General features: G+C 32.3%; 1 protein-coding gene and 1 pseudogene across 2 annotated transcripts; one reads left to right on the forward strand and one right to left on the reverse strand.

Annotated features, from left to right (window-relative positions):
* Window positions 1-1367: 1367 nt before the first annotated feature.
* On the reverse strand, window positions 1368-4457 carry LOC107628352 (uncharacterized). Of its 2 annotated transcripts, none has more exons than XM_016331072.3 (5): window positions 4302-4457; window positions 4083-4166; window positions 3347-3982; window positions 2428-2772; window positions 1368-1961 (listed from the first exon to the last, which is right to left on the reverse strand). In XM_016331072.3, exons 2-5 carry the CDS (start codon window positions 4122-4124, stop codon window positions 1887-1889), a joined length of 1098 nt encoding a protein of 365 aa, XP_016186558.1. In that variant the 5' UTR covers window positions 4125-4166; window positions 4302-4457; the 3' UTR covers window positions 1368-1886. The 2 variants fall into 2 exon arrangements, with proteins under 2 accessions (XP_016186558.1, XP_016186555.1); XM_016331069.3 differs by having other exon boundaries at window positions 4083-4175; window positions 4302-4411.
* A 7785-nt stretch (window positions 4458-12242) lies between these two features.
* LOC148576116 (uncharacterized) lies at window positions 12243-14100 on the forward strand (annotated as a pseudogene).
* The last annotated feature ends 1038 nt before the right edge of the window (window positions 14101-15138 follow it).

Consider the following 15138-nt stretch of genomic DNA (forward strand, 5'->3'; position numbering starts at 1 on the left):
ATAAAGTAAATGTTAAAATTTTTAAAAAACTTATATATATATATATATATATATATATATATATATATATATATATATAAGTTTATTTGGAAAACAGGCGGATTATCATTGTTGATTGTTGACATTGCAAGCGAATCATGGGGCCCATGTCATCACATTATTATTATTATTGTTCTCTTTCAATTTAATAAAAGAAACACTTCATTATCAAACCCTAATGAGATCTTTTGCTGATCTTGTAGTTAATTAAAAATATATATACGTATGCAGTTTCTTCCAAGTAGATCAAAGTTTACATTTATTGACATTCAATGATATTGTTTCATACTATTATTTTTGGTATAAACTAAATAAAAAATAATGTTTGATACCTGTTGAGCAAAACATTATCTATCTTTATCATCAACATAACTTGATCATGACGTCCCTAGTTATATAGATTGTATTAGTTGTGAGATAGATTGATATGCAAACAAGAGTATTTTATAAAGTAATGAAACATCATACATCAATTTAGGGGTGAACGCAAATTCCATCGGATTAGATATAACCAAAATCTCGATTCGATCCATATTAAAATTATCGAATTAGATCAAATTCAATATCCGAGTTTTTTAGTTTGGATCCGATCCATCCACATATTTGCGGATCGGATCGGATATTAGATATATCTGCAAAACATAAAAATACTTTTTAAAAGTTTATTTTTATTTAAAAAAATCAATAACACCTCTTTTTTTTACTCTTTTAAACATGTTTATTTTTAAAATAGTATTAAATATACTTTTTTTAAATAAAAAAATAAAATAATACTACATATATAATAATTATTAGTTAAAATAAAACATAAAAAAAATATTTATTTATTTATTTATTTATTTTTACGGATTCGCGGATATACGGATACCTACATAAAATCTGCAATCCGATTCTATCACTGTGCGAATCTGATCTGATCTGATCCAATCAATATCTTTGTGGATCGTATCTATATCCACAATTTTCGGATCCAATTTAGATAAATACTGCGAATATACGGATCGATCCGATCTGATCTATAAACACACCTATAAATCATACTTAATCTTATTGTCAAAGAATTATATAGTAAAAATAGTATACATATATAACAATACTATAAATTAGTCCATTACATTCAGCTTTATTGGCGGCTCATCATAAATGATAAGTTACCAACGACCATAAACCGTAGCTAAACTATGAAGCTTTGGTAATTTGGCTGGAAAAATTTTTTTTTTCGACGAGTTAATTTTACGACGGCTGAGCCATCAATAAAAATTTAACGTTTTTTTTTAACATAGTCAACAAAAATTTAATCATGATATCTTTTTAGAACGCAATTTATCTTTTTAAAATGGTTCTAGAGTACCCAATATCCAATCAATAATTGAAAGTAATTTTATACAAAAGTGACAGAGGCACAAACCGACACAAATGGGACCAATACAAAAACACAGCCTGCTCTATAATTATAATTCACAACGTGGAAGAGGGAATAAAGAGGTCTATCACAATAGTCAAATCCTCTAAAAAATTCCCTCATAAAAAAAAAAAAAAAAGATAAAGTTGCTAAGATATGAACATTGAAAATGCCATTGTGGTGGGGGCGTATATTAACGTAGCCTACCATATAGTATTCCTCTATACATATCAACTACGCAAAAAAACCACATTGGCCTTTTATCTCTGTTGAACTCAGCACTGATCCAAGTAAACTGTGTATGGAGAAATAATTAAGGTACACCAGAATAGTCAACATATCACAGAAGAAAAATTAAAGAAAGCACTGCGATGAAAAAAATGGTTACTGTGAAATTAATTATTAAGCTTATTATTATTCATTATTTTTGGTGTAGTCATCAATATCAACTCAGCTGCTTCAAAGCCTGATTTAAGCCTTTTATTATATCTTTTGCTGTCAAGGTGCATTCCTTCTTCATCTGTAACAAAAAATAATTAATGTGTGAAAATTTATAATGGAGGGGAAAATATATCCAATAGATTAAATCATGATAATTAAAATTTAAGCTCTTTAATTTAAGGCATGATTTTGTTTTAGAATTTTTTTATTTTCCATTAAAATTTCTAAAATATGCAATTATGAATAAAAAATATGAGTCTCTTTTATTTTAATGTTTTTATTTTTTGAAATATTTTTATGAACTTCTATAAAAAAATTAAAATAATAAATATTACTTACTATTTTCATTTTTACCCTCAAAATATTTAAAATTGTAAAAAAAATATCCAAATTGAACAATTATATATTTTGAATCAAAAGTTGTGGTATTATTTCTAGTTATTTGTGATTAACTAACTAATTGTAATTTGAAGTTGATTTAATGAATGAACATTATTATTCATCTACAATAAATTAATTAAGCTGAAGTTGAAATTTATATTTACCTGAGCAACAATGGTGATGTCAAGTGAGTTGTTCCCAAAGGGCAAGAAGCTACTACTTTGAACACTGAGATCATGCTTCTCAATCTCGTTGATTATTTTTGGCACTATTCCACTGTGTTTGTCACAGTGGATTCTAATGAGAACGTCTTTGCCTGAAATTCTTGCTTCTATCTCCGGGTTCTCTTCCGAAGAAGATCCATTGTCTTCTGCGAAGAGGATGGATCTCTTCACGAAAACTGCGGATTCTACGGTTTTTTCAGCAACTTGCTCTTCTAGAATCTTCACTTTTTCTTGCAGTTGCTTCAGATATTTGATAGCATCTCCCAATACAGAAGCCTTGTCCATCTGCATGAAACCCATTGAATAATTCATCCTTCTAATAAAAAATGTTCAAATATATTATGTTATATACATGTAATTTTATGGTTAATTACATGGTTTAAGTAAAGTTAGATCTGTATTTGTATCCAAATGTTGCGAATTTCTAGCTAAGTGAGTTGTTATGAAATTCATTCTAGATTATTGATCATGACTATGGTTCTTGACTTATTGTTGCGAGTGTTCATCAGTTGGTCAATTCACAAAGATTTTGAGGTGACCTAATAACATATATTTTATGCACCAAATGTCAATAATAGAAGATGCATGGTTTTAAATTGTGAATTCTGGGGTTTTATGAAGTCTAGTTTATTCCTTGCTGAAATTTTATTTTTATTTGAAATTAAAAACTAGGAACATTATTAAGAATGGTTTCTAAACGTTTTAGTAGTAGAAACAACTCTCATGTATCATGCTATTAATTATCAATGGTTCTACATTCGTATGTAATACTACTTCCAAGATAAAGGACATGAATTGTTATATCTCTACCAAATAGGAGCGATACTTGTGCAATTTAAGACAAAAATAAAAATAGTACCTTCTTGAGTCCAGGAACAATGGCGGAAAGTGCAATGAACCTCTGGCTGAGCTTCTCCCTTCGTTTTCTTTCGGCAATGACGTGATCTTGGGCCTGAGTTGGGTTTCTGGTGGTGGCCGCCCCCGCGGAACCTTTATTGGCCTTATCAGCTTGAGAAACCACACTGGCAAAATCCAAATTCTCACTGCACACACTCTCAGTCTTGGGCTTCAAAACATGGTTACCCTGATCTGAAGAAGGGTTATTATTGTAGAGTTGCTGATGATGGTGGTTATAGGAAGCAACCGAAGAAGCGTTCGAGTGCTGCTCGAACGAGATGATTTGGGAAGAAGAAGAGGAAGAAGCTTTGGGAACCATGAATTCATTGCTGGTAGTAGTAGTGGTATTAGTACTAATCCCATGGCTATAAGCATTTTTTTGTTGCTTAGTTGGTCTTTCAATTGGTGAGAAAGAAGAGTTGAAGCGCTTGTTTGAGGTGTAGCTCTTTGGGGATGAGGCTGAAGAGAAGGACTCTTGGATTTGGTTGAAGTCAATATCATCAAGATTAATCTGCGGCCATGGTGTTGGAGATGATGTGATTGTTGATGAATCCATCATTGGGTATTGATTATGGAAGAAAACCGACTCATCCATTCCCTATGAAGAGCTCAAATCAAATTAAAGGGTCAGAAATTTTCATCAGATTTATGCAACAAATGAAAACATTGACCCAAAATAAAAGGGTTGGTATGCTTACAAATTCAGGCAAGTACTTGTTGGTGGTGGAGATTTGCATCATCTTTAATAATCTTTGCTTCCTTAGAAATTAATTGGAGTCACACTGAAAAAGCTAAGGAGGAAATAAAATCAGAATATATATATATATATATATATAGCTGCGGTTTCAATAGATCCCAAGATGGAGACTGAAGTGGAGTACCAGTGTGAAGAAATAAGTGTAAGATGATGTTGTTACCTTAACTAGATCGAAAAGTAACAGTAATATATAGAAGAAGGCGAAGATGATAATGAAGAGAGTGGTTAAGGTGGGGATGATTCTTGTTTCTTCCAAGGAATGGGAACAAGTTGCAACAAATTTGCAAACCTTTTTTATAGAGAGAAAGTGTGTGTGAGAGAGAGAGAGGGGGCAGGACCGTAGGAGTTGAGTCATGTATGACAAACACGCTTCATACCCGTTTGGCTATAAAACCCACGTGTGAATGCGTCATATCCCATTTTCTAGGATTGTTACTTCTCTTTCATTTTTCTTGGTGGGCGCTCCTCTGTCTTCACTAGTGTAGAGAGTATTTGGTCAAATAGTGGGTTCTTTGGCTTCTAGCTAAATCTTCTCTTTCATTTGCCACATAAATACATATGCTAGTATAAAACAACAGAAATCCTTGATAAATACATTGACACAACTCAATCAACAAGAGGAAGTTATATATATGAAATATTTGAATGTATAGTAATGTAATATATGTTGATTATATATAACATTTTTTGAAAGGTTGAGTATATGTTTATTATTCCATCCTTAATATTTACTTTTTAAATTCTATATTTTTATTTTCCTAAAAAAATTCAATTAATATATTGATGGAGTGAGGATAAGTGTAACAAGAAGAAAGAAAAACAAAAACAAAAACACTTCATAAGTAAATATTTATGCTATATTTGTCTATATACATATTGTTTCACATAATTTTTTTGGATAAATTACATAAATATAATGGTTAGCAAAAAATATTTTTATATATAATATTATAAACGTCCTAAATACAATCTAATATTATAATATTATAAATATCTTAAGGAGTATTTTAATTATTTTCTATAATGAGGATATTATAGTCATTTTCTATAAAAAATTAAATTTAGATTGATTCAAAATTTGATTCACCATATTTTCGATCAAATTAATTTGTTTGGCCTAATTTTAACAAAAATAATACGATTTAATCGATTATATATACTAAATTTTAATTACTAAAAAATATTTAAAAAAAACGTTTTAAATATCTTTATTTGAGTGGATCTCTTAAATTAATATTTATAGTCATTGACCGAATAAACATTCAATTTTATTGGTTATCTAAGTCGTATTGATATAATATTAGTCTTTTGAAAATGTTGTATGAATTATGCTCAAAGAAGATAATGTAGATCAAAAAATGACAAACCTAAAAATAAAAAATTATTTATGAAACAATTAAATTTAAATTCTAATAAATCAGATATAATATATTGGACAATTAATTTGTTCTCCAAAAAATTCTCTTAGTTGAAATACTTTTCGGATCCTATATATATATATATATATATATATATATATATATATATATATATATATATATATATATATATATATATATTTTTTTTTTTTTAAGAATAGGACGGAAAAAATGACTAATGCTATCTTTTTAAAATCTATAAAAGAGCTCAATTTTTAAATTCGTGATTTTTAAATAAATTATAGAATAATGTTAAGGAATTAATTTTTTCATTTAATATAGTCATGCTACACATCATGTAATTTTGTATTTAAATTCATTTAAGCTGTCCCAACACCAAAAAAACTCAATACCATTAAATGAAATGTGAAATACACGCGCTTAAAACACACGAACTTTAAAACACTCTAACTTCACTCACGTTTTTTGCAAAAACCACTACTAGAGAAGAATCGCGAGAAGATTTTGCAAGGAAAAAGCAAAAAACGAACCACCACAGTAACAGAGACTGAGGAAGGTAGGAGAAAACTACTGTTCATTTTAAATATTACAATCTCGCGTTTCTCCTAGTTGCATTTTAGGTTTACTGGATAGAGTTGCTTCGTTTAGTAGATCAACGCATTCTGATTCCATTTTTACAGAGTAACTAGGGCTTGAAATGAAATGTGTTCTTATTTTCATTCAGTTCAGTGGAGTTGCTATTTTTGATTCAGTTGATTGTTAGTATGTTCACTTGACTTCTTTGATGAATGAATGTTTATAACATTTTATTCAATACATACATGTTGCTCGGTTCAACGGAGTTACTCATTTTCATTTACTTGATTGTTAGTGTGTCCAGTTGAGTCCTTTTGCATGCAGAAATATTTTTCATGATCATTGAATGGCTATCACGTTTTATTCAGCATATGGATGGCATTTGCAATTGGTTCAATAGAGTTGGTTATTTTCATTCACTTGATTGTTAGTGTGTTCAGTTGAGTCCTTTTCCATTCAAAAATGCTTTTGTTGCTGATTGAATGCTTATCACGTTTTACTCACAACATGAATAGTGTTCAGTTCAGTGGAGTTAGTCATTTTCATTCACTTAATTATTAATGTGTTCAATTGGGTCCTTTTGTATGCAAAAATGATTTTGTTACTAATTCAATGTCTATTACGTTTTATTCAACACTTGAATGGCATTCAGTTCAGTGGGGTGGACCATTTTCATTCACTTGATTGTTCGTGTGTTCAGTTTGGTCCTTTTGCATGCATGAATAATTTTCTTGATGATTGAATGTTTATCACTTTTCAATGGAGTTGATAATTTTTTATTCAGGTGGTTGTTAGTGTGTTCAAGTAGCTTCTTTTGCATGCAAAAATACTTTTCTAGGTGTTTCATAATTTATCAAATTTTATTCAATGCATAAATGCCGTTCGGTTTACCAGAGTTGGCCATTTTCATTCACTTGATTGTTAGTGTGTTCAGTTTGGTCCTTTTGCATGCATGAATGATTTTCTTGATGATTGAATGTTTATCACTTTTCAGTGGAGTTGATAATTTTGATTCACCTGGTTGTTAGTTTGTTCAGGTAGCTTCTTTTGCATGCAGAAATGCTTTTCTAGCTATTTCATAATTTATCATGTTTTATTCAGTGCATCAAGTGAGTTCGATTCAGTGGGCTGGGACATTTTCATTCACTTGATTAAGATATGCATGCTTGTGCTTGTCGGTATATTGAATGAAGTATTGACCAAATTTAACGTCCTTACAGCAAAAATGAAGAAGACAACGGTGACAAAGAAGGAGAAGCCACGCTACAACGTAAGCACATTAAATACATTTATCCGCTTTCATTCGAATAAAATTATTTTGTATTATGAATATATTATGACATTATGTTTTGAAATCTTGTAGAAAACTCATGATTGCATATGCCAAACAAAAGGCAATAGCAACAACGTTCAAGAATTTGAGTCAGGAAAAGAAAGATATAGTTGAAGAAATGGGATTCGGTGCCCTGGCACATATCCCGAAAACGAACGTTTTTCATGCCCTCTTGAGAGAATTAATTGATTGCTATAATGAATACCATGGATACCTAAAAAATCTCCATGGAAAAATATACATAACACCTCGCAAGATAGCAGCTGCATTGGGCATAAACCACGACAGTAATACACTTTTCACTTTCTGCTTATTTTCGGTTCATTGGTTCCTTTGATTTTGGTTCATTTGGTTACAGAAAATTAAACTGAGCCTTTTTGGCTGATTTCTTGCGATTAAAATATTATAGGAAATTATTTTCCTGAAAAGGTTAAGTATGGCAAACTGAATGAAGCAGAAAAGGCAATATTTGATAGCCTTAAATGTGTTACATTGGTGTCTTTAACAAATTCTATCCTGTATGTGAGTGTTGAAGGGGAGGAGAACCGGCAAAAATTCTGAAAGACTTTTGTTGTCTTCATACAGAAGTGCCTCTTGCTGCCAACAACAGTAAGCATGGCCTCCCTGATCCATAAGCCGCCTATCTTTCATGTGGACAATATCCGACGGTGGGATTGGGCAAATCATGTGCTCAGCTTCTTGAGGAAGGGAATCGAGAATAAAAGAAAGGGAAAGAAACAGTCCGTTGACGGTTGTGTTTTTGTTTTGATGCTTATTTATTTCCATGAAACCAAGTTCCCTCGCTTGGATGGACCTGATGCTCCCCCACTACCGTGGGTGGCCCACTGGACAAAGAAGATGATGCTTGACCAAATTACTCAAGAATCAACGGACACAATGGTAAATTTAACAAAATTTTCCCCTAAAATTTCTCCTAGTTGCATTTTAAGTTTATTGGATTGAGTTGCTTCATTTAGTAGATCAACTTATTCAGAAATGTGTTCTTATTTTCTTTTTGTCCAGTAGAATTTCTAATTTTAATTCAATTAATTATTGGTGTGTTCATTTGAATCCTAGTGCACACAAAATGTTTTTTTTATGATTAAATGTTTACCATGTTTTATTCGCCACATGAATGTTTTTTCGTTTAGTGGGTTTTGTAATTTTGATTCACCTGATTCTTAGTTGCAAAAATACTTTTCTTGTTGATTAAATGTTTATCACGTATTATTCATCACATGAATGGTGTTCAGTTCAATATTTTTGCTCATTTTGATTCACCTGATTGTTATCGTATTTTCTCGTTTCAAAAGCTTTTAAAATACTCTGCTAACTAAATAAGTTTGTATTTTGGGGACTTCTGTATAGAAAGCAAATAAAGGAGGAAAAAACAAAAAGAAAGGAGCTGGAGAAGAAACAAACTTTTTTGAAGGGGAAAGAGAAAGAAAAAGGGAAGAAAGAAGAAAAGAAAATTGTTGATTTGGATTATTCTTTGGAAGAAGACACATTTTCCAAATTTGAATCTGAATCCGAATTCGACAAAACACCGCTAGCTAGGAGAACAAGACAACAGGGACTGGTTAAAAAATAAAAGATTGTTGAGAAGGATTCAGAAACAACAAGAGAAACTAAAAGCAGTCCCACAGATTAAAAAACAGAAGTGAATCCGAAAATCAGTAAGTTTGATGTTCATATAGGTTTCGTTTTACTCATATTTGGTTAAAATTGTTCTTAGGCACTTGTTCTTATGTATTGCAGAGAAGAAGAAATTGAAAAAACAGTAACAAAGAAAATAAAACAACCACAGAAGGTGGTTACAAAAAAAAAAGCAAAACAAGGAAGCCTGTGCCAACGGATTTAGAGAGCACAAGCCAATCTAAAAGCTAGTAAGTATCGGTTTAATGTTCATTTATGTGATTGTATGATATTGAACTGGTTTAGTTTTGCTTTTCTTTGCTAAAAATTGTTTATGTATGCTTCTTAAATAAATTACAAATATAATATTGTTCAGTGGAGTTAGTCAAGTTGATTCATTTGATTGTCAATTGTTCAGTTGAGTTCTTTGCATACAGAAATGTTTTCTCTTAATATTTGAATGTGTATCATGTTTTATCCAGCACATGAATTGTGTTCGGTTCAGTGGGCTTTGTAATTATCGTTCACTTGATTGTTAGTGTCTTCACTTGTCCTTTTGCATGCAGAAAATGTTGTTCTTGATGATTGAATGTGCATGATGTTTTATTCAGCACATGAATTGCGTTCGGTTCAGTAGTGTTGCTTATTTTCATTCACTTGATTGTTAGTGTCTTTAGTTGGATCCTTTCGCATTAGAAATGTTTTTCTTGCTGATATTTGTCTCCGGTATAAATTTGATGTGTTTGTCTGTGTTGTAGAGAAAAAGAAATTGAAAAAACACCCATAGTAAAAAGAAAACAACCGGGGAGGGTGGAAAAAAAAAACTAAATCAGGAAAGCTTGTTTCCACAGATTTAGAGAGCAAAGCTGAATCTGACAAGGAGTAAGCTTCTCGAATCATATTTTTGGTTATTCATGCTTTCGTTTTAGGTTCATTGATACTTATTTTATGAATTTTCAAAATTGAACAAGAAAAGGACAGTGCTGCAGAAAGAAGAAGACATGCGTTGGAGATGTTAAGAGAAAAGAGATCAAAGAGAACAAATGAAGGATTTCAGACAGAAAATGTTGCTCCAGATAGGTTTGACTCCACAGAGGGACGAAATGATTTCTCTGAGACGTAAGATTTGGTTTCTTATATTGAGTTCTTTTTCTTTGTTTGCTAACATTTGCTAGAACTTCTTCATTCCTCTGGATTCATTGAGTAATATTTATTTATCTTGCTTAGACTGCCGACTGTAAATCTGGGTAGTGAACCTATCCTACAGACTCAAGTAAGCTTCACACTATCTGTGAATGCCCCGGACAATACCAGGTAAATTCGTTCATTGCAGACTTTACTTTCGGTTCAGTGGGTTCTAGAAATGAATTTCATGTCTTTCTAGACCTCCGCTTTTAATCTTGGTTGCTGATTTTAATTTGGTATCTTTTTTATTAGAAAAAATAACTCGGAAACCCCGGTAAAAGTTTTTCGAAGAAAGAAAACCCATCAAAAGAAGAGTTTTAAAACTCCACTAGTGTAAATTAAAAATATTTATGTTGCTCTTTTAGATTTAGGTAATAAATTTTATTTAATTAATCACACGGAAATCGTGTTTAAATGTCAGTAGCACTACACCTAATTCTGACCTACAAATAATTGAGGTTCAAGAAGAAACTCGTTCTCAACCTTTGAAAATGTGAGTTTTTCAATGTGCAAATTTTGGTTTCTCAAACCCTATTCTAATTATTCAACATTAACTTCTTCCTTCTTTACATTCCTTAGAGATCCTATTGCGGTATCTCTTCCGAATTCTCTTAAGGAAGAGTTACTAAAAGATGACTATGTCTATAGCCCTTCTGATAATGAGTAAGTTGAACATAAAATTCTTTTTATTAATTTTAATGGTATAGGGTAATAATTTGGGTCATTATTGAACTGTTTTCGGTGTAATGCAGCAGCCCTTTGAAAATGCAACAGCAGCCCTGCAAAGAAGCACGGGCACCGCAATCGGAACAAGAAGCACCTGTTAATGTGTAAGTTTTACTTCTTGTACAAATCTTGATAATTTCGGTTCACTGCATGGTCTATTTGTGATTTAGTTGCATCCAAAAATGAATTCAATGTGTTCCTAATTTTGAACTCTCTTCTGTTTCTTCCAGCTGCCCTGGGGAACCCGAAAAGCAGGCCACGGAGGAATCTTCCCCAAGAAAGACGGAGCCACAACCTCCGTTGAATGTGTAAGTTTTAATTAATATCATTTTTTATAATCTTATGTGTTATATACTGCTTTTTCATTATTCCTTTACGTTGTAATTATAATTCTTTTTATTAGTTTTAATGGTATAGGATAATAATTCTGGGTTATTATTGAACTCTTTTCTGTTTAATGCAGCAGCCCTCCTAAAGAACAACAGCAACCATGCCAAGAAGCTCTGGTGGCACAGCAATTGGAAGAAGAAGCACAACCTGATTTGTAAGTTTTCTGCTTGTTCAAATCTGGATGATTGAATTGAATTGATGTGTAAGTTTTACTGCTTGTACAAATCTTGATAATTTCGGTTCACTACATAGTTTAGTTGTGGTTCAGTTGCATCCAAAAATGAATTCAATGTGTTCTTATTTTTGGACTCTCTTCTATTTCTTCTAGCTGCCCTAGGGGACTAGAAAAGCAGGCCGCGGAGGAATCTTCCCCGAGGAAGACGGAGCCACAACCTCCGTTGAATATGTAAGTTTTAATTAATATCATTTTTTATAATCTTATGTGTTATATACTGCTTTTTCATTGTTCCTTTATGTTGTAATTAGAATTCTTTTTATTAGTTTTAATGGTATAGGATAATAATTCTGGGTCGTTAACTCTTTTCTGTTTAATGCATCAGCCCTTTCGAAGAACAACAACTACCATGCCAAGAAGCTCCGGCAGCATTGCAATTGGAAGAAGAAGCACAACCTGATTTGTAAGTTTTCTGCTTGTTCAAATCTGGATAATTTCGGTTCATTGTTTTATTTTATTTCCATTTACTACTTTGTTTAATCCATAAATGAATTACTCTCTGTGTCGTCTTGCAGTGCTGCTCATCCTAGGCGATGGGAAGATGATGTGCGTTCCTTTAGCCTTGGGATAAGTCCCCCAGTATCTCAACAAACTCCCCTGTCTCAAGTGGCAATGACTCAACCAACTCAACCCTCTGAGCCGATGGTGTTAGACCTTGAAATCTTGGCAGACGTGGTGGTAGATGCTGTGGTGACGGCAGCATTGAAGTTTGCTAAAGCAACGAGTGCCGAGCCGAGCTTCACAGCTGTTGAAGTTTACAAAACTCCAGAGAAAGAATAAAAAATCACGGAGGAGTTGAAGGAGAAGTCTTATCATTTGATGACACATGTCAAAGAAACCAAAGATAGTACCGATGAATATGACCCCTTATTCATCTTGAACCATAAAGCAAATTTTGAGGGGCTTAGACATCACTTCATGTCTCTAATGCCCGGAGAACAAGTGGAAAGCACGGTAAATTCTTTGCCTATTGCCTTAACATTAATGATTTTTCTAGAGACTTTAATACCGATATCTCGTAAATTTTTTTCTTGGAGGTGGTCAATACACATTGCATGATTCTCAACGACATGAAATGTCCCCAGTTTGAGAAAGATATATACTGTGTGCCAACGGATATTGTGGAAAGCCAAATTTTTTATTCCCTATTGATTCAATGTGTATAACATTTTATTCAACACATAAATTGCATTCGGTTCAGTGGTGTTGGTCATTTTCGTTCATTTGATTGTTTGTGTCTTCAGTTATGTCCTTTTGCATGGAAAAAAATGTTTTTCTTGATGATTAAATGTGTATCACATTTTATTCAGTACATGAGTTGCGTTCGGTTCAGTGGAGTTTGTCATTTTCATTCACTTGATTGTTAGTGTCTTCAGTTATATCCTTTTATTCAAAAGATGAATGGTCTTTTACTGGTTCTTTTGTGATTTAATTGAGGTTTGTTTTGTAGATGTTTATGTTGGGAAACCATGGCGAGAATTACATTGATCCAAAGACCAAGAAGGCTTACCGGTTCGATGTCGATCGATATACACACCAACGCCAGGTTCTTGACAAAAGAAAACTCGCATCGCATCTATTTGTAAGTTGTGATTTCTAAACCTTCTTTGATAATTCTCTCATTTGTTATCGTTTGAACTGAGATATTCTATCATTTTTCCAAACTTCAGCTGTTTGTGTTGATTTGCAATGGAGGGCACTGGTGGTTGTGGATTGCCGATGTCCGGAAAAAGGCATTCTATGTGCTTGACCCTGTGAACAAGAAAAAGAAAGAAATACCTGATTTGAGGATTAAACTGAACAAATTTATTTTAAGTTATTTAAATATTTCCCTTGTTGATTCAATCTTTATGATGTTTTATTCAAGTCATCATTTGTGTTCGGTTCAGTGAAGTTCATGATTTTGATTCATCTAATTTTAAGTCAATATTTTTATCACTTTTAGGGATTAATAATATCCCAGATGTGGGTTTACGCTGGGGCAGAACCCTTAATGGAGGACGGAGTTAGAAAAGAAGCAGAGTATATCAGGCTCAATGGTCAATGTACAAGGTAAAAATCTTTCACTTCTATAGTGCTATTTTTAATGTGTTTTATTTTGTATACTATTAATTGTATTTTACTTAAATTCTTGCTTAGCTATGATTGTGGCATATACGTCATGAAATGGCTTGAAACAATTGATCCTCGAAAGATCAAAAGCGGGAAGAGATATCAATATAAAATTCGGACACAAGTAAGTAGTTTCTAAATTAATAAAATAAAAGTCTTATTGAGTTGGATTCAATTCTTATGTAACTAATTCTTTTCAATTGAAATGTAGAAAGAGATTGATGCTTTCAGGCTTGAATATGGTCCAAATATTATCTTCCACAAACTGAACAAAATGAAAGTCCAAATCATTCGGGCATGTAAAGCAATAAGACTCCCGAAGCTATCTGCTGCCCTCTCTAGCCATTTTTGTAAATTCACATCTGGGGATATATATAGTAGTAAATAGGATATAGTTTGTTTGACTGGTTGTAATTAACACTATTTTGTTTAAAAAAGCACTCCTTCTTTCAATGTATATATCTAAATATTAATGTAAATCTTAATGTATATATCTAATGTTAATGTTAATGTATATATCTAATGTTAACATATATATCTGATTCAAGATGTATATATCTGTTGGAACTATTTGGCTGCTGTTTTGTTCCAGAATCACAGTGAATGGAATTAGTGTGTTTACCAAACATTACGAACCACAAATAAACAAATGAATCGAAATTAATACAACCAGTGAACCGAAAACGTGACTATTCATTATTCAGTATATATCACTATTCAGTTTCATAAGCACCTAAACTCTGACATAGTACAATAAATTGACAATTCAACAAATGAAAAAAAGTGACTATTGAATAAAGAATTTCACAAAAGCTAATATCAAAAACAAAAAAAGTGACTATTCAATAAAGACTAACAATAGTCACAAATTAACCCTCCTATAACTTCAGTGAATTGAAATGTTCTCATAGATGAAAGAAAATTTATGTTAATAAAAACTTGTATAACCCTTTCTGGGATAATTCATATCTGGTGCATTATAAAAGCTTTAACTTGGCTGAATTGTAGGTCCGCCATAAAAAAGAATTGCAAAAAGAGAAAATAAATCGTATATTAGCAAAATGCACAAATGAATGTTTGCCTAATCAAAAGCAAATCAATTTTACCTCGCTTGGAGCTGTCTTTTTCTTTTTCTTCGTGGCGTTAGAGATCTTTTTTCAGGTTTGATCCAAGTCTACTCTTGGGCTAGCCTCTTGTTCTGACACGTGGCGGGCTTTGAAGGTCGTTTACGTCGCTCAACGTCGCTTCTTCGTGGGATAACAAAATTTTTCGTTTGCTTCTCGCTTGATATTCTTGCATCTCGGCCATGACATTGTCAAATGCCCGGTGTAGAATTCTGGTCAGCTCCTCGGACTCGGATGCAAATTCACATATATTGTGTGACCGAAACACCAAATCGTCGAATCTCATGCTTTTCGGCTCTAGT

Source organism: Arachis ipaensis, chromosome B1 (genome assembly GCF_059453495.1).
Source record: "Arachis ipaensis isolate K30076 ecotype BB chromosome B1, ASM5945349v1, whole genome shotgun sequence".
NCBI lineage: Eukaryota > Viridiplantae > Streptophyta > Magnoliopsida > Fabales > Fabaceae > Arachis > Arachis ipaensis.

Bases quoted from the DNA above. Each gene is read 5' to 3' on its own strand.
- LOC107628352 (XM_016331072.3), bottom strand. From the start codon at position 4,124: ATGATGCAAATCTCCACCACCAACAAGTACTTGCCTGAATTT. The intron at 3,983-4,082 runs GTAAGCATACCA...AGCTCTTCATAG, and splicing joins ACAAGTACTTGCCTGAATTT to GGAATGGATGAGTCGGTTTT. The intron at 1,962-2,427 runs GTAAATATAAAT...TTTTTGTTACAG, and splicing joins ACATCACCATTGTTGCTCAG to ATGAAGAAGGAATGCACCTT.